This window comes from Pangasianodon hypophthalmus, chromosome 4 (assembly GCF_027358585.1).
Source record: "Pangasianodon hypophthalmus isolate fPanHyp1 chromosome 4, fPanHyp1.pri, whole genome shotgun sequence".
Classification (NCBI taxonomy): Eukaryota; Metazoa; Chordata; class Actinopteri; order Siluriformes; family Pangasiidae; genus Pangasianodon; species Pangasianodon hypophthalmus.
The window spans coordinates 2,533,022-2,560,521 of record NC_069713.1 but is presented as its reverse complement, the minus strand read 5'-3'; the positions used below and the strand labels follow the sequence as shown (position 1 = coordinate 2,560,521).

At 43.1% G+C, this 27,500-nt stretch overlaps 2 protein-coding genes across 3 annotated transcripts in view; both read left to right on the top strand.

Annotated features, from left to right (window-relative positions):
• kiaa0232 (KIAA0232 ortholog) overlaps window positions 1-589 on the top strand; it is a 22,131-nt gene extending 21,542 nt beyond the window's left edge. Inside the window, exon 8 of the mRNA XM_026910084.3 lies at window positions 1-589. This exon is cut by the window's left edge and continues 4,266 nt beyond it. The gene's annotated coding sequence lies outside the window, so the exon portion shown is untranslated.
• A 2,445-nt stretch (window positions 590-3,034) lies between these two features.
• Window positions 3,035-27,500, top strand: part of LOC113524096 (TBC1 domain family member 14) — a 51,631-nt gene continuing 27,165 nt past the window's right edge. The window contains exons 1-5 of one of the 2 annotated variants that reach the window (XM_053233364.1): window positions 3,035-3,160; window positions 3,544-3,723; window positions 18,013-18,219; window positions 26,399-26,786; window positions 27,073-27,184. In XM_053233364.1, coding sequence (XP_053089339.1) covers window positions 3,651-3,723; window positions 18,013-18,219; window positions 26,399-26,786; window positions 27,073-27,184 — 780 coding nt within the window. In that variant the 5' untranslated portion in view covers window positions 3,035-3,160; window positions 3,544-3,650. Of the gene's footprint in view, window positions 3,724-18,012; window positions 18,220-26,398; window positions 26,787-27,072; window positions 27,185-27,500 lie in introns of both variants that reach the window. The other variant, XM_034304107.2, reaches the window with a different exon arrangement.

The following is a 27,500-nucleotide window of genomic DNA, read 5'->3' as shown; positions in this document are numbered from 1 at the left end:
AAGAAAAAAAAGAGTGTGTAACTAAGTTTTATTTTCTTTTTTTGCTTTTAACTATTGTGTGAGTGAGTATATGTGGGTCCTCAAAAAATAATAATTTAAAAAAATACAAAAAAAGTATCAGAAATTGTTAGCATATGATACGATATGTTATGAGAGACCACAATGTAACAAAGTACATGTTTTGTGTGCGAGACGTTTGGAGTAGTGCGTACTCATACTAGACTTTGTCCTGCAGTTCTGTTCCATGATTTTGTTTGTGTGTGTTGGGAGGGACGCGCTTCCCGAACGCGAGTCAGGATCGCACTTTGAAGCACTGAGGTTTTTTTTTTTTCTTTTCTTTCCCCTTTATTTGGGTCTCTCTCTCTCTCTCTGTTTTTTTGTCCCTCTGTTCCTGTTTGTAACTCATCTATGCAGCCCGGTGGGGTTTCATCCCTCCATCACCATCTCCGACCCGTGTTCATCACCTCAACACCTCAGTGCCACCAAAAACCCAAGACATGGTCACATTGTTTTAATTTCCATGTATAAATCCAGCAGAGATTTGTTTCATTGTTGAGTTTCTGAATCTAATAAAGGATTGAGTACATTTGCTCACTGGTTGAATCGATGTGTGATGAGAATAACGCTGAAGATCCTGATGTTCCTCATGTTACTGAACACAACATTCATGTTTGTGAACATTGGAAAAGCTCAGTGACCCAGTTCTGTTCATAACACATCCATATTATAAAGATATTAAGAGCTCTTGTATTAGTTAGGTAAGGAATAACCCACTCTGTGTGCTGCTGTTACAGGAAAATCATCAGTGATGTGGTGGTGCAGTGAAGCCGAGTTACTGTTACCACCCTGAAGATGATTATATTCCTACAACAGCACCTCCGCATGTGTCCTGTTCCTCATATACCACAGCAGCTCGCCATCCATTACATTTCTTAAATTTATTAAAGAATGAAACCTCATACTTTTTATCTGTTGCTACATTTAATGGTGTAGAACGTACACGAAACAAGTTACACGCTAATCACTTACGTTACAGCAGCTATAAACAGTCTTTCCCTCGCCACAAACCACAAAGCGTAAACTCCTCTGTCCTGAAGAAGTCTCAGGTCTTAATGTTACAGCTTTACCTCTGACTGTTACAAAGCACTGACACTGGAGACTCCTTCCATAAACGTCACCGTAGCAACGGTTACACGCATATTTTAATTCGTACACGTCCCTGTGAATGAGCGCTTACTAAAGAAATGATGGAATGGAATGAGCGTGTTAGTGTAAACCTGTCAGAGCTACGGGTTTAGAAAATGAATCAACCGCTTCTGACCAATCAGAATCCAGAGTTCTACAGCGCTGTGGTGTAAAGCAGAAGTGTCTAAACTCCACACACTCGTCCCCTCGTCACGCTCATGAGACTCGGGGGTTACGTAGCTCTGTGTTTTTAAGAGGAAGTGGACCATGGTGCGTGGGGAAACACTGGCGGTTGCAGGAAGTCTTTGAGGAGTGATTTCTGTGCACATTGTTTAGCCTGAATATCATGTGCTAGCTGATGGCGTGATGGTGTGATGATCTCCTGATGGTAGAAGATGGAATGCCTGGACCACACTGGGAGATAATCAGCTGATTCTGAGGTTCCTGTTGATTTCAAAATGTCTCCTGATCGTAGACTGGTCTTACACAAATATCTTCCTAGATTACACTGTGTGGTGAGGTGTGTGTGAAATCAGCTGTCATGACGTCTACGTGAAAGAGCGATAAAGCGGAACTGTCGTCCGCCATGTTTGTTTTGATCCAAAGTCACAGTTAGTTAGAAGAAATTCTCTGAGTCAGGATCAGGGGGTTTTGTGGATAAGTCTTGTAATGTGTTGTAATGTGTAGGGGTTTGATGACAGAAGGAGGATTCCAGAGGAAAAATTCAGTGAAATTGTTCATTATATCTGAGATTTAACTGTTCCAGCTGAAGCTTAAGCCTTGTATAGAGTGTGCATCCAGGACTACAGATATGAGACACAGTGCTGTATAAGAGCAAATAAAATGCGATATTGTGACATTACGCAATGTTTCTGCAAAAAAATAAATAAAAACATGAAACATAATAAATCCAAAACATGGTACCCCAAATTCCCAAATTACAGATCACACTGTCCCCAGCTCCTTAATATTACATCCCAGGTATCAAACATGCTGTCCCAGAATTCCCAAACAACATCTCAACTTCCCAAACATACTGTCCCAGAATTCCCAAACAACATCTCAACTTCCCAAACATACTGTCCCAGAATTCCCAAACAACATCTCAACTTCCCAAACATGCTGTCCCAGAATTCCCAAACAACATCTCAACTTCCCAAACATGCTGTCCCAGAATTCCCAAACAAGACCCCAACTTCCCAAACATCTCAACTTCCCAAACATGACGTCCAAAATTATAGAACACACTGTCCCCAATTCCTTAATGTGACACGCCAATTATCAAACACGCTGTCCCAAATTCCACGACAACATCCCAATTTCTCAAATGTGCGGTCACTAATTCCTAAACATTTTGTTCTAAATTCTGAAATATGGTACCCCAAATTCCCAAATGTGACATCCTAAATTATGGATCACACTGCCCCAGCTCCTTAATATTATGTCCCAGTTATCAAACATGCCGTCCCAAAATTCCCAAACATCCCACCTTCCCAAATATGCTGTCCCAGAATTCCCAAACAAGACCCCAAATTCCCAAATATGCTGTCACTAACTCCCAAACATCCCACCTTCCAAAATATGTCATCACAAATTCCCAAACATGGTGTCCCAAATTTCCCAAACATATTTCACAAATTCCCAGACATGTCACTGTTAAAAATGCTTTCAGTGAGAGAAAAACGTTTCTTTGGGATATGATAGAAACTTTTTTTTTTCTTCACATGTAAATAGTCAGCATTTTAAAGATTTCAGGAACACACTGTGTTTTGGGATAGACTGTATTATTAATAACAACAACAAAAAGGCTTAGATAGAGTGTAAATTCCCAGTGTCCCAGTATGACAGTCCCGGAACTCCGGCTGTAATTTCATGCCCCGTCTCACCGTGGACAGGTGCGCTGCCACACTGCGCATGCGCAGTCCTCCCGGCTCGGCAAGTTGGTGTTAAAATGGCAGCGGCCGCAGCGGAGCAGGTAACGCGACCTGTTTAATCTTCCCTCCCGGCAGCTTCACAGCAGCTCAGGCGGCGCTGGAGGAGTAAAAGCAGACCAGTGCGGGTTTCTTTGTCGGACCGTGTCAGTAGAAGTCGCTGAAGTGTGTGTGAGAGTGTGTGAGAGTGTGTTTGAGGTGAAGCAGGAACAGAACTGCAGAGATGAGTGAAGTTGAATGTGAACGGAAGTGAACTTTATATTTCACATCATCACTGCAGCCGCGCGCTGTTTATGAGCGCGCATTAGAGCGTTATTAACGCCACGTGATGCAGTTATTCAGAGTGCACTTTTTCCTCCTGCTCTGAAGTTCATGCCGGGTTTGTGTGTGTGTGTGTGTGTGTGTGTGTGTGTGTGTGTGTGTGAAGAGAAGCGCCGAGTCTGAGAGAGAGGGGAAGTGAGGAAGGTGCTGTCTGTCCATCATCTTCATCTTCATCATCATCATCATCATCATCATCATGGACATGCACATAAGATGTGTACAAGTGTTATAAAGCAACACAACACGGAAGAAGGGATGGACACGAGGACAAACCCGGATGGAAAAGGTGTGTGTGTGTGTGTGTGTGTGTGTGTGTGTGTGTGGAAGGGATGAATGGATGCGGCAGGTGTTTAATCGTCATAGTGACGTCAGCCGTGTGTGGACGGATGTGAACCACTTGTGATATTACTGTACTCAGTGTGAGTCCAGAGCACGTGCAACAGGTGTGTGATCATCATGCTGCGTTTATGAATGTGAGACAGGTGTGTGTGAGTGTTATACTGAACGCAGGGATGTGAGACAGGTGTGTGTGTGAGTGTTATACTGAACGCAGGGATGTGAGACAGGTGTGTGTGAGTGTTATACTGAACGCAGGGATGTGAGACAGGTGTGTGTGTGAGTGTTATACTGAACGCAGGGATGTGAGACAGGTGTGTGTGAGTGTTATACTGAACGCAGGGATGTGAGACAGGTGTGTGTGATGGTTATACTGAACACAGGGATGTGAGACAGGTGTGTTTGAGTGTTATACTGAACACAGGGATGTGAGACAGGTGTGTGAGACAGGTGTGTGAGTGTTATACTGAACGCGGGGATGTGAGACAGGTGTGTGTGAGTGTTATACTGAACGCAGGGATGTGAGACAGGCGTGTGTGAGTGTTATACTGAACGCAGGGATGTGAGACAGGTGTGTGTGAGTGTTATACTGAACGCAGGGATTTGAGACAGGTGTGTGTGAGTGTTATACTGAACGCAGGGATGTGAGACAGGTGTGTGTGAGTGTTATACTGAACGCAGGGATGTGAGACAGGTGTGTGTGATGGTTATACTGAACACAGGGATGTGAGACAGGTGTGTGAGACAGGTGTGTGAGTGTTATACTGAACGCGGGGATGTGAGACAGGCCTGTGTGAGTGTTATACTGAACGCGGGGATGTGAGACAGGTGTGTGTGAGTGTTATACTGAACGCGGGGATGTGAGACAGGTGTGTGTGAGTGTTATACTGAATGCAGGATGTGAGACAGGTGTGTGTGTGTTATACTGAACGCAGGGATGTGAGACAGGTGCGTGTGAGTGTTATACTGAACGCAGGGATGTGAGACAGGTGTGTGTGAGTGTTATACTGAATGCAGGGATGTGAGACAGGTGTGTGTGTGAGTGTTATACTGAACGCAGGGATGTGAGACAGGCCTGTGTGAGTGTTATACTGAACGCGGGGATGTGAGACAGGTGTGTGTGAGTGTTATACTGAACGCGGGGATGTGAGACAGGTGTGTGTGAGTGTTATACTGAATGCAGGATGTGAGACAGGTGTGTGTGTGTTATACTGAACGCAGGGATGTGAGACAGGTGTGTGTGAGTGTTATACTGAACGCAGGGATGTGAGACAGGCGTGTGTGATGGTTATACTGAACGCAGGGATGTGAGACCGGCGTGTGTGAGTGTTATACTGAACGCGGGGATGTGAGACAGGTGTGTGTGAGTGTTATACTGAACGCAGGGATGTGAGACAGGCGTGTGTGAGTGTTATACTGAACGCGGGGATGTGAGACAGGCCTTTGTGAGTGTTATACTGAACGCGGGGATGTGAGACAGGCCTTTGTGAGTGTTATACTGAACGCGGGGATGTGAGACAGGCCTGTGTGAGTGTTATACTGAACGCAGGGATGTGAGACAGGCCTGTGTAAGTGTTATACTGAACGCGGGGATGTGAGACAGGTGTGTGTGAGTGTTATACTGAACGCGGGGATGTGAGACAGGTGTGTGTGAGTGTTATACTGAATGCAGGATGTGAGACAGGTGTGTGTGTGTTATACTGAACGCAGGGATGTGAGACAGGTGTGTGTGAGTGTTATACTGAACGCAGGGATGTGAGACAGGCGTGTGTGATGGTTATACTGAACGCAGGGATGTGAGACCGGCGTGTGTGAGTGTTATACTGAACGCGGGGATGTGAGACAGGTGTGTGTGAGTGTTATACTGAACGCAGGGATGTGAGACAGGCGTGTGTGAGTGTTATACTGAACGCGGGGATGTGAGACAGGCCTTTGTGAGTGTTATACTGAACGCGGGGATGTGAGACAGGCCTTTGTGAGTGTTATACTGAACGCAGGGATGTGAGACAGGCGTGTGTGATGGTTATACTGAACGCGGGGATGTGAGACAGGCCTTTGTGAGTGTTATACTGAACGCGGGGATGTGAGACAGGCCTGTGTGAGTGTTATACTGAACGCAGGGATGTGAGACAGGCGCGTGTGAGTGTTATACTGAACGCAGGGATGTGAGACAGGTGTGTGTGAGTGTTATACTGAACGCAGGGATGTGAGACAGGCGTGGGTGATGGTTACACTGAACGCGGGGATGTGAGACAGGCCTGTGTGAGTGTTATACTGAACGCGGGGATGTGAGACAGGTGTGTGTGAGTGTTATACTGAAGGCAGGGATGTGAGACAGGCGTGTGTGAGTGTTATACTGAACGCAGGGATGTGAGACAGGCCTGTGTGAGTGTTATACTGAACGCGGGGATGTGAGACAGGTGTGTGTGAGTGTTATACTGAAGGCAGGGATGTGAGACAGGTGTGTGTGAGTGTTATACTGAACGCAGGGATGTGAGACAGGTGTGTGAGTGTTATACTGAACGCAGGGATGTGAGACAGGTGTGTGTGTGAGTGTTATACTGAACGCAGGGATGTGAGACAGGCGTGTGTGTGTGTTATACTGAATGCAGGATGTGAGACAGGCGTGTGTGAGTGTTATACTGAACGCAGGGATGTGAGACAGGCGTGTGTGAGTGTTATACTGAACGCAGGGATGTGAGACAGGCGTGTGTGAGTGTTATACTGAACGCAGGGATGTGAGACAGGCGTGTGTGATGGTTATACTGAACGCAGGGATGTGAGACAGGCGTGTGTGTGAGTGTTATACTGAATGCAGGGATGTGAGACAGGCGTGTGTGAGTGTTATACTGAATGCAGGGATGTGAGACAGGCGTGTGTGAGTGTTATACTGAACGCAGGGATGTGAGACAGGTGTGTGTGAGTGTTATACTGAACGCAGGGATGTGAGACAGGCGTGTGTGAGTGTTATACTGAACGCAGGGATGTGAGACAGGTGCGTGTGAGTGTTATACTGAACGCAGGGATGTGAGACAGGTGTGTGTGAGTGTTATACTGAACGCAGGGATGTGAGACAGGCGTGTGTGAGTGTTATACTGAACGCAGGGATGTGAGACAGGTGTGTGTGAGTGTTATACTGAACGCAGGGATGTGAGACAGGAGTGTGTGTGTTGTACTGAATGCAGGATGTGAGACAGGTGTGTGTGTTGGTTATACTGAACGCAGGGATGTGAGACAGGTGTGTGTGAGTGTTATACTGAACGCAGGGATGTGAGACAGGTGTGTGTGATGGTTATACTGAACGCAGGGATGTGAGACAGGTGTGTGTGAGTGTTATACTGAAGGCAGGGATGTGAGACAGGTGTGTGTGTGTGAGTGTTACACTGAACGCAGGGATGAGAGACAGGCGTGTGTGAGTGTTACACTGAACGCAGGGATGTGAGACAGGCGTGTGTGAGTGTTACACTGAACGCAGGGATGTGAGACCGGCGTGTGTGAGTGTTATACTGAACGCAGGGATGTGAGACAGGCGTGTGTGAGTGTAATACTGAACGCAGGGATGTGAGACAGGTGCGTGTGAGTGTAATACTGAACGCAGGGATGTGAGACAGGTGCGTGTGAGTGTTATACTGAACGCAGGGATGTGAGACAGGTGCGTGTGAGTGTTATACTGAACGCAGGGATGTGAGACAGGCGCGTGTGAGTGTTATACTGAACGCGGGGATGTGAGACAGGCGCGTGTGAGTGTTATACTGAACGCGGGGATGTGAGACAGGCGCGTGTGAGTGTTATACTGAACGCGGGGATGTGAGACAGGCGCGTGTGAGTGTTAAACTGAACGCGGGGATGTGAGACAGGCGCGTGTGAGTGTTATACTGAACGCGGGGATGTGAGACAGGCGCGTGTGAGTGTTAAACTGAACGCGGGGATGTGAGACAGGCGTGTGTGAGTGTTATACTGAACGCAGGGATGTGAGACAGGCGTGTGTGAGTGTTATACTGAACGCAGGGATGTGAGACAGGCGTGTGTGAGTGTTATACTGAACGCAGGGATGTGAGACAGGCGTGTGTGAGTGTTATACTGAACGCAGGGATGTGAGACAGGCGTGTGTGAGTGTTATACTGAACGCAGGGATGTGAGACAGGCGTGTGTGAGTGTTATACTGAACGCAGGGATGTGAGACAGGTGTGTGAGTGTTATACTGAACGCAGGGATGTGAGACAGGTGTGTGTGAGTGTTATACTGAACGCAGGGATGTGAGACAGGTGTGTGTGAGTGTTATACTGAACGCAGGGATGTGAGACAGGTGTGTGAGTGTTATACTGAACGCAGGGATGTGAGACAGGCGTGTGTGAGTGTTAAACTGAACGCAGGGATGTGAGACAGGTGTGTGAGTGTTATACTGAACGCAGGGATGTGAGACAGGTGTGTGTGAGTGTTATACTGAACGCAGGGATGTGAGACAGGTGTGTGTGAGTGTTATACTGAACGCAGGGATGTGAGACAGGCGCGTGTGAGTGTTATACTGAACGCAGGGATGTGAGACAGGCGCGTGTGAGTGTTATACTGAACGCAGGGATGTGAGACAGGTGTGTGAGTGTTATACTGAACGCAGGGATGTGAGACAGGTGTGTGAGTGTTATACTGAACGCAGGGATGTGAGACAGGCGTGTGTGAGTGTTATACTGAACGCAGGGATGTGAGACAGGCGTGTGTGAGTGTTATACTGAACGCAGGGATGTGAGACAGGCGTGTGTGAGTGTTATACTGAACGCAGGGATGTGAGACAGGCGTGTGTGATGGTTATACTGAACGCAGGGATGTGAGACAGGCGTGTGTGAGTGTTATACTGAACGCAGGGATGTGAGACAGGCGTGTGTGAGTGTTATACTGAACGCAGGGATGTGAGACAGGCGTGTGTGAGTGTTATACTGAACGCAGGGATGTGAGACAGGCGTGTGTGAGTGTTATACTGAACGCAGGGATGTGAGACAGGCGTGTGTGAGTGTTATACTGAACGCAGGGATGTGAGACAGGTGTGTGAGTGTTATACTGAACGCAGGGATGTGAGACAGGTGTGTGTGAGTGTTATACTGAACGCAGGGATGTGAGACAGGTGTGTGTGAGTGTTATACTGAATGCAGGGATGTGAGACAGGTGTGTGAGTGTTATACTGAACGCAGGGATGTGAGACAGGTGTGTGTGAGTGTTATACTGAACGCGGGGATGTGAGACAGGTGTGTGTGAGTGTTATACTGAACGCGGGGATGTGAGACAGGCGTGTGTGAGTGTTATACTGAACGCGGGGATGTGAGACAGGCGTGTGTGAGTGTTAAACTGAACGCAGGGATGTGAGACAGGTGTGTGAGTGTTATACTGAACGCGGGGATGTGAGACAGGTGCGTGTGAGTGTTATACTGAACGCGGGGATGTGAGGCAGGTGTGTGAGTGTTATACTGAACGCAGGGATGTGAGACAGGCGTGTGTGATGGTTATACTGAAGGCAGGGATGTGAGACAGGCGTGTGTGAGTGTTATACTGAACGCAGGGATGTGAGACAGGTGTGTGTGAGTGTTATACTGAATGCAGGGATGTGAGACAGGTGTGTGTGAGTGTAAAACTGAACGCAGGGATGTGAGACAGGCGTGTGTGATGGTTATACTGAACGCATGGATGTGAGACAGGCGTGTGTGAGTGTTATACTGAACGCAGGGATGTGAGACAGGCGTGTGTGAGTGTTATACTGAACGCAGGGATGTGAGACAGGCGTGTGTGAGTGTTATACTGAACGCAGGGATGTGAGACAGGCGTGTGTGAGTGTTATACTGAACGCAGGGATGTGAGACAGGCGTGTGTGAGTGTTATACTGAACGCAGGGATGTGAGACAGGCGTGTGTGAGTGTTATACTGAACGCAGGGATGTGAGACAGGCGTGTGTGATGGTTATACTGAACGCAGGGATGTGAGACAGGCGTGTGTGAGTGTTATACTGAACGCAGGGATGTGAGACAGGCGTGTGTGATGGTTATACTGAACGCGGGGATGTGAGACAGGCGTGTGTGAGTGTTATACTGAACGCAGGGATGTGAGACAGGCGTGTGTGAGTGTTATACTGAACGCAGGGATGTGAGACAGGCGTGTGTGAGTGTTATACTGAACGCAGGGATGTGAGACAGGCGTGTGTGATGGTTATACTGAACGCAGGGATGTGAGACAGGCGTGTGTGAGTGTTATACTGAACGCAGGGATGTGAGACAGGCGTGTGTGATGGTTATACTGAACGCGGGGATGTGAGACAGGCGTGTGTGAGTGTTATACTGAACGCAGGGATGTGAGACAGGCGTGTGTGAGTGTTATACTGAACGCAGGGATGTGAGACAGGCGTGTGTGAGTGTTATACTGAACGCAGGGATGTGAGACAGGTGTGTGAGTGTTATACTGAACGCAGGGATGTGAGACAGGTGTGTGTGAGTGTTATACTGAACGCAGGGATGTGAGACAGGTGTGTGTGAGTGTTATACTGAACGCAGGGATGTGAGACAGGTGTGTGTGAGTGTTATACTGAACGCAGGGATGTGAGACAGGTGTGTGAGTGTTATACTGAACGCAGGGATGTGAGACAGGTGTGTGAGTGTTATACTGAACGCAGGGATGTGAGACAGGTGTGTGTGAGTGTTATACTGAACGCAGGGATGTGAGACAGGCGTGTGTGAGTGTTATACTGAACGCGGGGATGTGAGACAGGCGTGTGTGAGTGTTAAACTGAACGCAGGGATGTGAGACAGGTGTGTGAGTGTTATACTGAACGCGGGGATGTGAGACAGGTGCGTGTGAGTGTTATACTGAACGCGGGGATGTGAGGCAGGTGTGTGAGTGTTATACTGAACGCGGGGATGTGAGACAGGTGCGTGTGAGTGTTATACTGAACGCGGGGATGTGAGGCAGGTGTGTGAGTGTTATACTGAACGCAGGGATGAGAGACAGGCGTGTGTGATGGTTATACTGAAGGCAGGGATGTGAGACAGGCGCGTGTGAGTGTTATACTGAATGCAGGGATGTGAGACAGGTGTGTGTGAGTGTAAAACTGAACGCAGGGATGTGAGACAGGCGTGTGTGATGGTTATACTGAACGCATGGATGTGAGACAGGCGTGTGTGAGTGTTATACTGAACGCAGGGATGTGAGACAGGCGTGTGTGAGTGTTATACTGAACGCAGGGATGTGAGACAGGCGTGTGTGAGTGTTATACTGAACGCAGGGATGTGAGACAGGCGTGTGTGAGTGTTATACTGAACGCAGGGATGTGAGACAGGCGTGTGTGAGTGTTATACTGAACGCAGGGATGTGAGACAGGCGTGTGTGATGGTTATACTGAACGCAGGGATGTGAGACAGGCGTGTGTGAGTGTTATACTGAACGCAGGGATGTGAGACAGGCGTGTGTGATGGTTATACTGAGCGCGGGGATGTGAGACAGGCGTGTGTGAGTGTTATACTGAACACGGGGATGTGAGACAGGCGTGTGTGAGTGTTATACTGAACGCGGGGATGTGAGACAGGTGTGTGAGTGTTATACTGAACGCGGGGATGTGAGACAGGTGTGTGTGAGTGTTATACTGAACGCGGGGATGTGAGACAGGCGCGTGTGAGTGTTATACTGAACGCGGGGATGTGAGACAGGCGTGTGTGAGTGTTATACTGAACGCGGGGATGTGAGACAGGCCTGTGTGAGTGTTATACTGAACGCAGGGATGTGAGACAGGTGTGTGTGAGTGTTATACTGAACGCAGGGATGTGAGACAGGCGTGTGTGAGTGTTATACTGAACGCAGGGATGTGAGACAGGCGTGTGTGATGGTTATACTGAACGCAGGGATGTGAGACAGGTGTGTGATCATCGGGGTGGTTCCTGTTCTCAGTTACGTTACAGAAGCTAGAAACGGTTGTGTGACGTTTGAATGAAGGAAGTGTTTGCGTGCTGTTTGTGAGAGTGTTCAGTATAATCTCACAGTAATGTTGAGCCTTTATCGTGGTGTCTCAGCTGAATATCAGCGTTCGTCCGTAATGCTTTCAGTGACGGTGGTGGGGATGAAGTTCCAGTTCCCCCTGAAGCTCCTTCTGAAAGAGAAGTGTGTTCTTGCCAAACTCGGAGGAGTAACGCATGTGAGACAGATATGCGAATGTTGAAATGAGCTCGTGTGTGTCAACGTCCCTCAGTTCTTCTCTAAACCAAGGAACAGATGTTTTAAAAGATGAACACTCGTGCTCGTTTAGCTCGGCCTGTGTGTAGTTTCAGCTTTGTGAATGATTTGTAGAAGCAGATGATTTGCTGATAGTTGATTATTTCATCAGTGTGCCTTATAAAAGCCAGGTACCTTTACCTTCAGCTGTTAATCATCCATCTGAGAGCTCAGTCTGAGTAAAAACCTTCAGCGAGGTGCTTAATCCTTTTAATAATCTGTTAAATAGAAGAATAATCGTCGTGTAAACCTTTGTGGCTGATTACTTTCACTATCGAACTGTGTATGTGTGTGTGTGTGTGTGTGTGTGTGTGAGAAACAGTTGTGTAAGAAAACACACTTCATGTTACAGCTTTTAATTGATTTAAAATGCATGTGAGATCAGATGAGCATCAAACTAACATTTCCAGGCAGACGCACGTTGGGAATTAACATCACTAAAATGTTCAGCATTTTAAAATCTGTCAGAAATTCAGTACAGATGTAGAACATGGACACGGAAAAAAAAGAAAAACAGAAAAACTTTAATAAAAACCTCTATTTGTTGTGCAGTTATTCACAGACAGTGTGTATTAATATTGGTGACATTGTAAGGTGAGTAAAAGTGTTATATACAGTACTGTGTAAAGTCTTAGACACATGCAAAGAAATGCAAAGTACATTTAAAAAAAATACTATAAAAAGCAGTAAACAGTAACAAACTAAACAAAGTCAGTATTTAATGTGATGAACCTTCGCTTTAAAATAAAGCAGTATCTCAGGTGCAGTGTGTGCAGTTTTATAAGGAAATGAGCTGGAAGTGTTACTGAGCATCTTGCAGAAGCAGCCACAGTTCTTTTTTTTTCATTTTTCTGTAACGTTTCATTTTGTGCTGGAAAACTAATGTTTGGAATCTAAAATGTTTTTGTACTGAATCCATAATGTAGAGGTCAGAAAATAAACATCTATAACAAAGTTTGTAATAAAAATATATATATATAGGGTGCCAAGACTTTTGCACAGTACTGTATATCTGTAGTAGCGATGGATACTGTATGCATTGTAGCGATTTTACAAACTCCTCTTCCTGCTGTATCTTTAAATCAGACATTTTGCTGAGATGGAAACGTCACGCGTGATTAAAGCGCTGAATGCACACGCTTCCTGTAGTTATGGAAATCGTTATGGAAATGAAATCTAAGATGTTTATACACACTGATTTTGTACACAATGTCCAGTTTAGGTTGAACCGGGATGAATCATTCAGATTGTGTGTAAATGACGCACACTGCACACTGGCACTTGGTTAGATTTCACACTATTGTTTACATTACAGACGTTTTCAAGGTCATTTCCCTTCAGCAGACAGCCAGCCACGCGTGCACGAGCCACTTATCAGTGTGTTTTATTCATATTTAACATTAATATGGAGTAAATGATCGGAATGTGATTTGGGACCCGGCACGTGTTAGGAGTTTATATGTGTTTATGGTTTAAATTATACATATTTAATTCACAACGACATGAAAACAAGTTATTCAGATTTACATTCATTATTTTAATATATACAGTTGAGGTCAAAAGTTTACATCCCCCTTTCAGAATCTGCAAAATGTTCATTATTTTACCAAAATAAGAGGATCATACAAAATGCATGTTATTGTTTATTTAGTGCTGACCTGAATAAGATATTTCACGTAAAAGATGTTTACATGTAGTCCACAAGAGAAAATAATTACAGAAGGTTCAAACGCTCACTGAAAACTTTTGAACAGAATGGAGATGTGTACATTTTTCTTATTTTGCCTAAATATCGTATTTTTTCCATTTAGTACGGCCCTTCAGAGGCTACAGAAGATAGTTACATGTTTCCCAGAAGACAAAATAAGTTAAATTTACCCTGATCTTCAAATTCAAAAAGTTTTCACCCCCCCGGCTCTTAATGCATGTTTTTCCTTCTGGAGCTTCAGTGAGCGTTTGAACCTTCTGTAATAGTTGTATACGAGTCCCTCAGTTGTTCTCCGTGTGAAAAGATGGATCTCAAAATCATACAGTCATTGTTGGAAAGGGTTCAAATACACAAAAATGCTGGAAAACCAAAGAATTTGTGGGACCTGAAGGATTTTTCTGAAGAACAGCAGGCAGTTTAACTGTTCAGGACAAACAAGCGACTCATGAACAACAATCAGTAAACAAAAAAACACAGCTGTGGATCATTCAGGTAACAACACAGTATTAAGAATCAAGGGGATGTAAACTTTTGAACGGGGTCATTTTTATAAATTCAACTATTATTTTCTCTTGTGGACTTTATGTAAACATCTTTTATGTGAAATATCTTATTCAGGTCAGCACTAAATAAACAATAACATGCATTTTGTATGATCCTCTTATTTTGGTAAAATAATAAACATTTTGCAGATTCTGAAAGGGGGATGTAAACTTTTCACCTCAACTGTATAATAAAAATATACATATGATACAAATTTTAGTATGATATTTATTGTATATATCATACATTTTACAAGAACAACAGTTCTTGGTCCATGCACTCAGATGACAACAACAACAACAATAATAATAATAATAATAATAATAATAATAATAATAATATGATAGCTCAGGACTCAAGTAGTAAACATTAAATGATAAGTGTAATAGAATGCACAAAGATAAAATAAAAGTAAACGATGAAGTGAGAGAGTAGGAACACAAAAAGGAAAGGATATAAGAAGTGTTAATGATATAAAGGATATAAGAAGTGTTAATGATATAAAGGATACAGAAAGTGTTAATGATATAAAGGATACAGAAAGTGTTAATGATATAAAGGATACAGAAAGTGTTAATGATATAAAGGATATAAAAAGTGTTAATGATATAAAGGATACAGAAAGGATATAAGAAGTGTTAATGATATAAAGGCTATAGAAAGGATATAAGAAGTGTTAATGATATAAAGGATATAAGAAGTGTTAATGATATAAAGGATATAAGAAGTGTTAATGATAGAAAGGATACAGAAAGTGTTAATGATATAAAGGATACAGAAAGTGTTAATGATATAAAGGATACAGAAAGTGTTAATGATATAAAGGATACAGAAAGGATATAAGAAGTGTTAATGATATAAAGGATATAAGAAGTGTTAATGATAGAAAGGATACAGAAAGTGTTAATGATATAAAGGATACAGAAAGTGTTAATGATATAAAGGATACAGAAAGGATATAAGAAGTGTTAATGATGTAAAGGATATAAGAAGTGTTAATGATATAAAGGATACAGAAAGTGTTAATGATATAAAGGATATAAAAGGATATAAAGAAGTGTTAATGATATAAAGGATATAAAGAAGTGTTAATGATATAAAGGATATAAAAGGATATAAAGAAGTGTTAATGATATAAAGGATATAAGAAGTGTTAATGATATAAAGGATATAAGAAGTGTTAATGATATAAAGGATACAGAAAGGATATAAGAAGTGTTAATGATATAAAGGATATAAGAAGTGTTAATGATAGAAAGGATACAGAAAGTGTTAATGATATAAAGGATACAGAAAGTGTTAATGATATAAAGGATACAGAAAGGATATAAGAAGTGTTAATGATGTAAAGGATATAAGAAGTGTTAATGATATAAAGGATACAGAAAGTGTTAATGATATAAAGGATATAAAAGGATATAAAGAAGTGTTAATGATATAAAGGATATAAAGAAGTGTTAATGATATAAAGGATATAAAAGGATATAAAGAAGTGTTAATGATATAAAGGATATAAGAAGTGTTAATGATATAAAGGATATAAGAAGTGTTAATGATATAAAGGATATAAAAGGATATAAGAAGTGTTAATGATATAAAGGATATAAGAAGTGTTAATGATATAAAGGATATAAGAAGTGTTAATGATATAAAGGATACAGAAAGTGTTAATGATATAAAGGATACAGAAAGTGTTAATGATATAAAGGATACAGAAAGGATATAAGAAGTGTTAATGATATAAAGGATATAGAAAGGATATAAGAAGTGTTAATGATATAAAGGATATAAGAAGTGTTAATGATATAAAGGATATAAGAAGTGTTAATGATATAAAGGATATAAGAAGTGTTAATGATATAAAGGATATAAGAAGTGTTAATGATAGAAAGGATACAGAAAGTGTTAATGATATAAAGGATACAGAAAGTGTTAATGATATAAAGGATACAGAAAGTGTTAATGATATAAAGGATACAGAAAGGATATAAGAAGTGTTAATGATATAAAGGATATAAGAAGTGTTAATGATAGAAAGGATATAAGAAGTGTTAATGATAGAAAGGATACAGAAAGTGTTAATGATATAAAGGATACAGAAAGTGTTAATGATATAAAGGATACAGAAAGGATATAAGAAGTGTTAATGATGTAAAGGATATAAGAAGTGTTAATGATATAAAGGATACAGAAAGTGTTAATGATATAAAGGATATAAAAGGATATAAAGAAGTGTTAATGATATAAAGGATATAAAGAAGTGTTAATGATATAAAGGATATAAAAGGATATAAAGAAGTGTTAATGATATAAAGGATATAAGAAGTGTTAATGATATAAAGGATATAAGAAGTGTTAATGATATAAAGGATATAAGAAGTGTTAATGATATAAAGGATATAAAAGGATATAAGAAGTGTTAATGATATAAAGGATATAAAGAAGTGTTAATGATATAAAGGATATAAAGAAGTGTTAATGATATAAAGGATATAAGAAGTGTTAATGATATAAAGGATATAAGAAGTGTTAATGATATAAAGGATATAAAGGATATAAGAAGTGTTAATGATATAAAGGATATAAAGGATATAAGAAGTGTTAATGATATAAAGGATATAAAGAAGTGTTAATGATATAAAGGATATAAAGAAGTGTTAATGATATAAAGGATATAAGAAGTGTTAATGATATAAAGAATATAAAGAAGTGTTAATGATATAAAGGATACAGAAAGTGTTAATGGTATAAATGATATAAAAGGATATAAAGAAGTGTTAATGATATAAAGGATATAAGAAGTGTTAATGATAAAGAATATAAAGAAGTGTTAATGATATAAAGAATATAAAGAAGTGTTAATGATATAAAGGATATAAGAAGTGTTAATGATAGAAAGGATATAAGAAGTGTTAATGATATAAAGGATATAAAGAAGTGTTAATGATATAAAGGATATAAGAAGTGTTAATGATATAAAGGATATAAGAAGTGTTAATGATATAAAGGATACAGAAAGGATACAGAAAGTGTTAATGATATAAAGGATACAGAAAGGATATAAGAAGTGTTAATGATATAAAGGATATAAAAGGATATAAGAAGTGTTAATGATATAAAGGATATAAAAGGATATAAGAAGTGTTAATGATATAAAGGATATAAAAGGATATAAGAAGTGTCAATGATATAAAGGATATAAGAAGTGTTAATGATATAAAGGACATAAGAAGTGTTAATGATATAAAGGATATAAAGAAGTGTTAATGATATAAAGGATATAAGAAGTGTTAATGATATAAAGGACATAAGAAGTGTTAATGATATAAAGGATACAGAAAGGATATAAGAAGTGCTAATGATATAAAGGATATAAGAAGTGCTAATGATATAAAGGATATAAGAAGTGTTAATGATATAAAGGATATAAAGAAGTGTTAATGATATAAAGGATATAAGAAGTGTTAATGATATAAAAGGATATAAGAAGTGTTAATGATATAAAGGATATAAGAAGTGTTAATGATATAAAGGATATAAGAAGTGTTAATGATTTAAAGGATATAAAAGGATATAAAGAAGTGTGAAATAGATGATGAAGCAGTGAGGAGGAGGGTTATTTGGGTTATGTTGGAGGTGTTAATGTGTGTGTGTGTTGCTCACAGAGAGAGTCTGTCTCTTCCTGATGAGGATTATTTATCGTTCTCGTGTCACTGTGATGCGTCTGAACATGAACTGTTTCCTCTGTAGCGTTTCACGCCGCTGAAAACGGCTCTGTCTTCGGACCCCACGCTCCAGATCTCCTTCACGGTGTGTGTGTGAGCTCCACGCCGCTGTACTGCCGCTCCGCTTCCGGCTCAGCCTCGCTGCACAGCGCCCCCTGTGGCGAGGAGGAGCAGCACAGCGTGGACTCGCAGGACTCGGGCATCCCGACACTGGAGCTCAGCTCACCCGATGGTAACGAGCTTCAAACAGCACTGAGTGTGTGTGTGTGTGTGTGTGTTTATGAGCAGATTGAGAATAAGAGTAACAGGGAAATCTGTTTAATTCCACAGCACAGGTCAGACTCGGGTATGGATCTGAATAGGCTTATAGACACACTGTGTTAAGGAACAGGCTTATAGACACACTGTGTTAAGGAAAAGGTGTACATGCTGTGTTAAGGCTGATAGACGCGCTGTGTTAAGGCTGATAGACGCGCTGTGTTAAGGCTGATAGACGCGCTGTGTTAAGGCTGATAGACACGCTGTGTTAAGGCTGATAGACACGCTGTGTTAAGGCTGATAGACGCGCCATGTTAAGGCTTATAGACACACTGTGTTAAGGCTTATAGACACTCTGTGGTAAGGAACGGGCTTATAGACACGCTGTGTTAAGGCTTATAGACGCGCTGTGTTAAGGCTTATAGACACGCTGTGTTAAGGCTTATAGACACGCTGTGTTAAGGCTTATAGACACTCTGTGGTAAGGAACAGGCTTATAGACACGCTGTGTTAAGGCTTATAGACACACTGTGTTAAGGCTTATAGACACGCTGTGTTAAGGCTTATAGACACTCTGTGGTAAGGAACAGGCTTATAGACACGCTGTGTTAAGGCTTATAGACACGCTGTGTTAAGGAACAGGCTTATAGACACGCTGTGTTAAGGCTTATAGACACGCTGTGTTAAGGTTTATAGACACGCTGTGTTAAGGATCAGGCTTATAGACACGCTGTGTTAAGGCTTATAGACACGCTGTGTTAAGGAACAGGCTTATAGACACGCTGTGTTAAGGTTTATAGACACGCTGTGTTAAGGCTTATAGACACGCTGTGTTAAGGCTTATAGACGCGCTGTGTTAAGGAACAGGCTTATAGACACTCTGTGTTAAGGCTTGTAGACACGCTGTGTTAAGGTTTATAGACACGCTGTGTTAAGGATCAGGCTTATAGACACGCTGTGTTAAGGCTTATAGACACGCTGTGTTAAGGAACAGGCTTATAGACACGCTGTGTTAAGGCTGATAGACACGCTGTGTTAAGGAACAGGCTTATAGACACGCTGTGTTAAGGCTTATAGACACGCTGTGTTAAGGTTTATAGACACGCTGTGTTAAGGATCAGGCTTATAGACACGCTGTGTTAAGGTTTATAGACACGCTGTGTTAAGGATCAGGCTTATAGACACGCTGTGTTAAGGCTTATAGACACGCTGTGTTAAGGATCAGGCTTATAGACACGCTGTGTTAAGGCTTATAGACACGCTGTGGTAAGGAACAGGCTTATAGACACGCTGTGTTAAGGCTTATAGACACGCTGTGTTAAGGCTGATAGACACGCTGTGTTAAGGAACAGGCTTATAGACACGCTGTGTTAAGGCTTATAGACACGCTGTGTTAAGGCTTATAGACACGCTGTGTTAAGGCTTATAGACACGCTGTGTTAAGGAACAGGCTTATAGACACGCTGTGTTAAGGCTTATAGACACGCTGTGTTAAGGAACAGGCTTATAGACACGCTGTGTTAAGGCTTATAGACACGCTGTGTTAAGGCTTATAGACACTCTGTAGTAAGGAACAGGCTGATAGACACGCTGTGTTAAGGCTTATAGACACGCTGTGGTAAGGCTTATAGACACTCTGTGTTAAGGCTTATAGACACGCTGTGTTAAGGCTTATAGACACGCTGTGTTAAGGAACAGGCTGATAGACACGCTGTGTTAAGGCTGATAGACACGCTGTGTTAAGGCTGATAGACACGCTGTGTTAAGGCTGATAGACACGCTGTGTTAAGGAACAGGCTTATAGGCACGCTGTGTTAAGGCTTATAGACACGCTGTGTTAAGGCTTATAGACACGCTGTGTTAAGGCTTATAGACACGCTGTGTTAAGGAACAGGCTTATAGACACGCTGTGTTAAGGAACAGGCTTATAGACACGCTGTGTTAAGGCTTATAGACGCGCTGTGTTAAGGAACAGGCTTATAGACACGCTGTGTTAAGGCTTATAGACACGCTGTGTTAAGGAACAGGCTTATAGACACGCTGTGTTAAGGCTTATAGACGCGCTGTGTTAAGGAACAGGATTATAGACACGCTGTGTTAAGGCTTATAGACACGCTGTGTTAAGGAACAGGCTTATAGACACGCTGTGTTAAGGCTTATAGACACGCTGTGTTAAGGCTTATAGACACGCTGTGTTAAGGCTTATAGACACGCTGTGTTAAGGAACAGGCTGATAGACACGCTGTGTTAAGGCTTATAGACACGCTGTGTTAAGGAACAGGCTTATAGACACGCTGTGTTAAGGCTTATAGACTCGCTGTGTTAAGGAACAGGCTTATAGACACGCTGTGTTAAGGCTTATAGACACGCTGTGTTAAGGATCAGGCTTATAGACACGCTGTGTTAAGGCTTATAGACACGCTGTGTTAAGGAACAGGCTTATAGACACGCTGTGTTAAGGCTTATAGACACGCTGTGTTAAGGAACAGGCTTATAGACACGCTGTGTTGAGGCTTATAGACACGCTGTGTTGAGGCTTATAGACACTCTGTGTTGAGGCTTATAGACACGCTGTGTTGAGGCTTATAGACACGCTGTGTTGAGGCTTATAGACACGCTGTGTTGAGGCTAATAGACACACTGTGTTAAGGAACAGGCTTATAGACACACTGTGTTAAGGAACAGGCTTATAGACACGCTGCGTTGAGGCTGATAGACACTCTGTGTTAAGGAACAGGCTTATAGACACGCTGTGTTAAGGAACAGGCTTATAGACACGCTGTGTTAAGGCTTATAGACACGCTGTGTTAAGGATCAGGCTTATAGACACGCTGTGTTAAGGCTTATAGACACGCTGTGGTAAGGAACAGGCTTATAGACACGCTGTGTTAAGGCTTATAGACACGCTGTGTTAAGGCTGATAGACACGCTGTGTTAAGGAACAGGCTTATAGACACGCTGTGTTAAGGCTTATAGACACGCTGTGTTAAGGCTTATAGACACGCTGTGTTAAGGCTTATAGACACGCTGTGTTAAGGAACAGGCTTATAGACACGCTGTGTTAAGGCTTATAGACACGCTGTGTTAAGGAACAGGCTTATAGACACGCTGTGTTAAGGCTTATAGACACGCTGTGTTAAGGCTTATAGACACTCTGTAGTAAGGAACAGGCTGATAGACACGCTGTGTTAAGGCTTATAGACACGCTGTGGTAAGGCTTATAGACACTCTGTGTTAAGGCTTATAGACACGCTGTGTTAAGGCTTATAGACACGCTGTGTTAAGGAACAGGCTGATAGACACGCTGTGTTAAGGCTGATAGACACGCTGTGTTAAGGCTGATAGACACGCTGTGTTAAGGCTGATAGACACGCTGTGTTAAGGAACAGGCTTATAGGCACGCTGTGTTAAGGCTTATAGACACGCTGTGTTAAGGCTTATAGACACGCTGTGTTAAGGCTTATAGACACGCTGTGTTAAGGAACAGGCTTATAGACACGCTGTGTTAAGGAACAGGCTTATAGACACGCTGTGTTAAGGCTTATAGACGCGCTGTGTTAAGGAACAGGCTTATAGACACGCTGTGTTAAGGCTTATAGACACGCTGTGTTAAGGAACAGGCTTATAGACACGCTGTGTTAAGGCTTATAGACGCGCTGTGTTAAGGAACAGGATTATAGACACGCTGTGTTAAGGCTTATAGACACGCTGTGTTAAGGAACAGGCTTATAGACACGCTGTGTTAAGGCTTATAGACACGCTGTGTTAAGGCTTATAGACACGCTGTGTTAAGGAACAGGCTGATAGACACGCTGTGTTAAGGCTTATAGACACGCTGTGTTAAGGAACAGGCTTATAGACACGCTGTGTTAAGGCTTATAGACTCGCTGTGTTAAGGAACAGGCTTATAGACACGCTGTGTTAAGGCTTATAGACACGCTGTGTTAAGGATCAGGCTTATAGACACGCTGTGTTAAGGCTTATAGACACGCTGTGTTAAGGAACAGGCTTATAGACACGCTGTGTTAAGGCTTATAGACACGCTGTGTTAAGGAACAGGCTTATAGACACGCTGTGTTGAGGCTTATAGACACGCTGTGTTGAGGCTTATAGACACTCTGTGTTGAGGCTTATAGACACGCTGTGTTGAGGCTTATAGACACGCTGTGTTGAGGCTTATAGACACGCTGTGTTGAGGCTAATAGACACACTGTGTTAAGGAACAGGCTTATAGACACACTGTGTTAAGGAACAGGCTTATAGACACGCTGCGTTGAGGCTGATAGACACTCTGTGTTAAGGAACAGGCTTATAGACACGCTGTGTTAAGGAACAGGCTGATAGACACGCTGTGTTAAGGAACAGGCTGATAGACACACTGTGTTAAGGAACAGGCTGATAGACACGCTGTGTTAAGGAACAGGCTGATAGACACGCTGTGTTGAGGCTGATAGACACGCTGTGTTGAGGCTGATAGACACGCTGTGTTGAGGCTGATAGACACGCTGTGTTGAGGCTTATAGACACGCTGTGTTAAGGAACAGGCTGATAGACACGCTGTGTTAAGGAACAGGCTGATAGACACGCTGTGTTAAGGAACAGGCTTATAGACACGCTGTGTTAAGGAACAGGCTTATAGACACGCTGTGTTAAGGCTTATAGACACGCTGTGTTAAGGCTTATAGACACGCTGTGTTAAGGAACAGGCTTATAGACACGCTGTGTTAAGGAACAGGCTTATAGACACGCTGTGTTAAGGCTTATAGACACGCTGTGTTAAGGCTTATAGACACGCTGTGTTAAGGCTTATAGACACGCTGTGTTAAGGCTGATAGACACGCTGTGTTAAGGAACAGGCTTATAGACACGCTGTGTTGAGGCTGAGAGACACGCTGTGTTGAGGCTGAGAGACACGCTGTGTTAAGGCTTATAGACACGCTGTGTTGAGGCTGATAGACACGCTGTGTTAAGGAACAGGCTGATAGACACGCTGTGTTAAGGAACAGGCTGATAGACACGCTGTGTTAAGGAACAGGCTTATAGACACGCTGTGTTAAGGAACAGGCTTATAGACACGCTGTGTTAAGGCTTATAGACACGCTGTGTTAAGGCTTATAGACACGCTGTGTTAAGGAACAGGCTTATAGACACGCTGTGTTAAGGAACAGGCTTATAGACACGCTGTGTTAAGGCTTATAGACACGCTGTGTTAAGGCTGATAGACACGCTGTGTTAAGGAACAGGCTTATAGACACGCTGTGTTGAGGCTGAGAGACACGCTGTGTTGAGGCTGAGAGACACGCTGTGTTAAGGCTTATAGCCACGCTGTGTTAAGGCTTATAGCCACGCTGTGTTAAGGAACAGGCTTATAGACACGCTGTGTTAAGGAACAGGCTTATAGACACGCTGTGTTAAGGAACAGGCTTATAGACACGCTGTGTTGAGGCAGAGAGACACGCTGTGTTGAGGCTGATAGACACGCTGTGTTAAGGAACAGGCTTATAGACACGCTGTGTTAAGGAACAGGCTTATAGACACGCTGTGTTAAGGCTTATAGACACGCTGTGTTAAGGATTATAGACACGCTGTGTTAAGGCTTATAGACACACTGTGTTAAGGAACAGGCTTATAGACACGCTGTGTTAAGGAACAGGCTTATAGACACGCTGTGTTGAGGCTGAGAGACACGCTGTGTTAAGGTTTATAGACACGCTGTGTTAAGGCTTATAGACACTCTGTGTTAAGGAACAGGCTTATAGACACGCTGTGTTAAGGAACAGGCTTATAGACACGCTGTGTTGAGGCTGAGAGACACGCTGTGTTGAGGCTGATAGACACGCTGTGTTAAGGCTTATAGACACGCTGTGTTAAGGCTTATAGACACGCTGTGTTAAGGCTTATAGACACTCTGTGTTAAGGAACAGGCTTATAGACACGCTGTGTTAAGGAACAGGCTTATAGACACGCTGTGTTAAGGAACAGGCTTATAGACACGCTGTGTTGAGGCTGAGAGACACGCTGTGTTGAGGCTGATAGACACGCTGTGTTAAGGCTGATAGACACGCTGTGTTGAGGCTGATAGACACGCTGTGTTAAGGATTATAGACACGCTGTGTTAAGGATTATAGACACGCTGTGTTAAGGATTATAGACACGCTGTGTTAAGGTTTATAGACACGCTGTGTTGAGGCTGAGAGACACGCTGTGTTGAGGCTGATAGACACGCTGTGTTAAGGCTTATAGACACGCTGTGTTAAGGAACAGGCTTATAGACACGCTGTGTTAAGGTTTATAGACACGCTGTGTTAAGGCTTATAGACGCGCTGTGTTAAGGAACAGGCTTATAGACACGCTGTGTTAAGGAACAGGCTTATAGACACGCTGTGTTGAGGCTGATAGACACGCTGTGTTGAGGCTGATAGACACGCTGTGTTGAGGCTGATAGACACGCTGTGTTAAGGCTTATAGACACGCTGTGTTAAGGCTTATAGACACGCTGTGTTAAGGCTTATAGACACTCTGTGTTAAGGAACAGGCTTATAGACACGCTGTGTTAAGGAACAGGCTTATAGACACGCTGTGTTAAGGAACAGGCTTATAGACACGCTGTGTTAAGGAACAGGCTTATAGACACGCTGTGTTGAGGCTGAGAGACACGCTGTGTTGAGGCTGATAGACACGCTGTGTTAAGGCTGATAGACACGCTGTGTTAAGGCTGATAGACACGCTGTGTTAAGGATTATAGACACGCTGTGTTAAGGATTATAGACACGCTGTGTTAAGGTTTATAGACACGCTGTGTTGAGGCTGAGAGACACGCTGTGTTGAGGCTGATAGACACGCTGTGTTAAGGCTTATAGACACGCTGTGTTAAGGAACAGGCTTATAGACACGCTGTGTTAAGGAACAGGCTTATAGACACGCTGTGTTGAGGCTGAGAGACACTTTGTGTTGAGGCTGATAGACACGCTGTGTTAAGGCTGATAGACACGCTGTGTTAAGGATTATAGACACGCTGTGTTGAGGCTGAGAGACACGCTGTGTTGAGGCTGAGAGACACGCTGTGTTGAGGCTGATAGACACGCTGTGTTGAGGCTGATAGACACGCTGTGTTGAGGCTGATAGAGCTTAGTGTTTAGTTTGAGTTTGAAGAACGCTGGTGAGTTGGATTGCGCAGGTACGTTGCTATGACGAGTAATGTTGAAATATTTATGTTGTTAACTAGAGCTCGGATTCCTGACGATGCCACAGCCGTCTCTGAGCGTGTGTTTAGCTGCCATATGACCTTACACAAGCAGTTAAATAATTTATTTTATGACCTGAAACGGTTAAACTATAACTATAATCTGATGATTGGCTGGAAGGAATCAGACTCGGACTTGGACTGGGACTCGGACAAGACAGCGATGATAGATTTCACTCTACTCGCGTCCACATGCTGATTGGCTCATAATCCACGCATATCATTAACCTAATTAAGAAATTCACCCTCTCCCATTTTTTTTTACACTTTAGATGTTTCCTTTGTTTTGTTTTTTCTGCTTCACCAGCTGCCTCAGACAGCGTCAGTACATCTGGTAATTTACAGTAATACACTAATGAATTAACTCATGATCATTTCCTGGGAATTGTACTGATCCTCGTCCTGGTATTGATCGTGTCAGGATTTTACCTCTTTGACCCCTTCGTGATGAATTACCTTTAAATCCCCATGTAGAAGTGTACGTGTGAACTGGGGGTGTAGTTTCTCAGGTCCACTGCTCACATCGCTCAGGTGAAATTAGCTTTATTCTCGTTGCTCTGTGACCTGCTGTGTGTATCCGTCACGGTCCGTTTCCTCGCAGTAATAATTCCATGAACAGAGCTCTTTCAGTCTGTGGTGGCTGGAGAATGAGCTCATGAAGCCTGGGGTTATTTGCTCTCAGTCAGTATTTAAAGCCACTGTTAGGATTATTAGCCAGAGTTAGGATATTCTGCAGTAGATATTAAGTTCTTAACCTTTTGGTACTGTATTTTTTATTTATTGGCACTGGATAAGTCGAAAAGCCTGAAACATACAGACCTATTTTTGACCTTTTGCCTGTTGTTTGAAGTCTGTATCAGAGCCTGATTGGTGTAAAGCGACTCAATCGTGACTCGGTTTGTGTTCGCAGTGACAGAAGAGTCGCACAGCACCGAGCCGTTAAGTCTGAGACACCAAGACGCTCCGGCCACGCTGAAGCTAGAGACGATAGGCGAGGGCGGAGCTTCGAGTCAGGTCAGGGGTAGAGCTTTGAGCTATCGAGACTCCACCTCTGTGTGCAGCACCTCCAGTCTGAGCACGGACTTCTCGGCTACGCTGTCTCTCGGCAACGACGACATCGCTGGTGACTTCGTGGTGACGTCGGACTCGAGTGCCGTCGTCGATTTTCACGATTTTAACAACTTCTCTCGGTTCCCCCAAACTCCGCCCATAAATAGCGTACACAGAGACCATCCACTGCAGCACCATGACGAGGTAGCAGCAAAGAAAGAGAGTCCGATTGTGAACTTCTTCAACAGGTACGCGTTTCTGTGTGGGTGTAAGTGCTGATAATCAGTTACACGATGCATCATAATATCCAGAATTCTGTTAATCAGATTTTGAAAAATATGGAGAACAAAACTCTTGCTGTTTTTCTTTTTTTTCTAAAATAAGGTTTTGTGAAATTATAAACTGTCTTTAAAAAGTTTAGGCAGTGATCATAATATGAAAAATACATCTTAATGCATGCCAATAATTTCTCAGGATAGGCCACGCCCCCGTGTGGCCACGCCCCATGTTCACGTCTCTCTGTGTGTTCCCCAGGAGTCTGTTCTCTAAGAAGGTGAGCGACGCTGGAGATCCGAACGCTCACTCTGAGCCGAGCTGGAGGCTGTTTGGCAGAAGTTCACTCAGACAGACCCAAAGGGCTTTAAAGGTAGGACTCGCTTTAATGGGAAATGTCCATCCAGTGAAGTGTAACGATGTTAGCAGGATGTGGGCGTGGCTCCAGGTTTCCATTCCAGAAAGCTAGAAGCCACACCTGCTATTCATTTATAGAGCAAGTTTGATCAGTTAGTAAATCCGTTAAAATGAGGCGTGGCTTCTGATTGGCTGGAATGAAAAGCTGCAGGCAGCATCAGACAGGAGAACCCTGGTGAACGTTGTGTACAGATGGTTGTGTGTTGCTGGTGCTGGTTCTCGTGGAACCTTCAACAAAAGCTGAAGAATGATGTCAGGAGATCAGCGACACG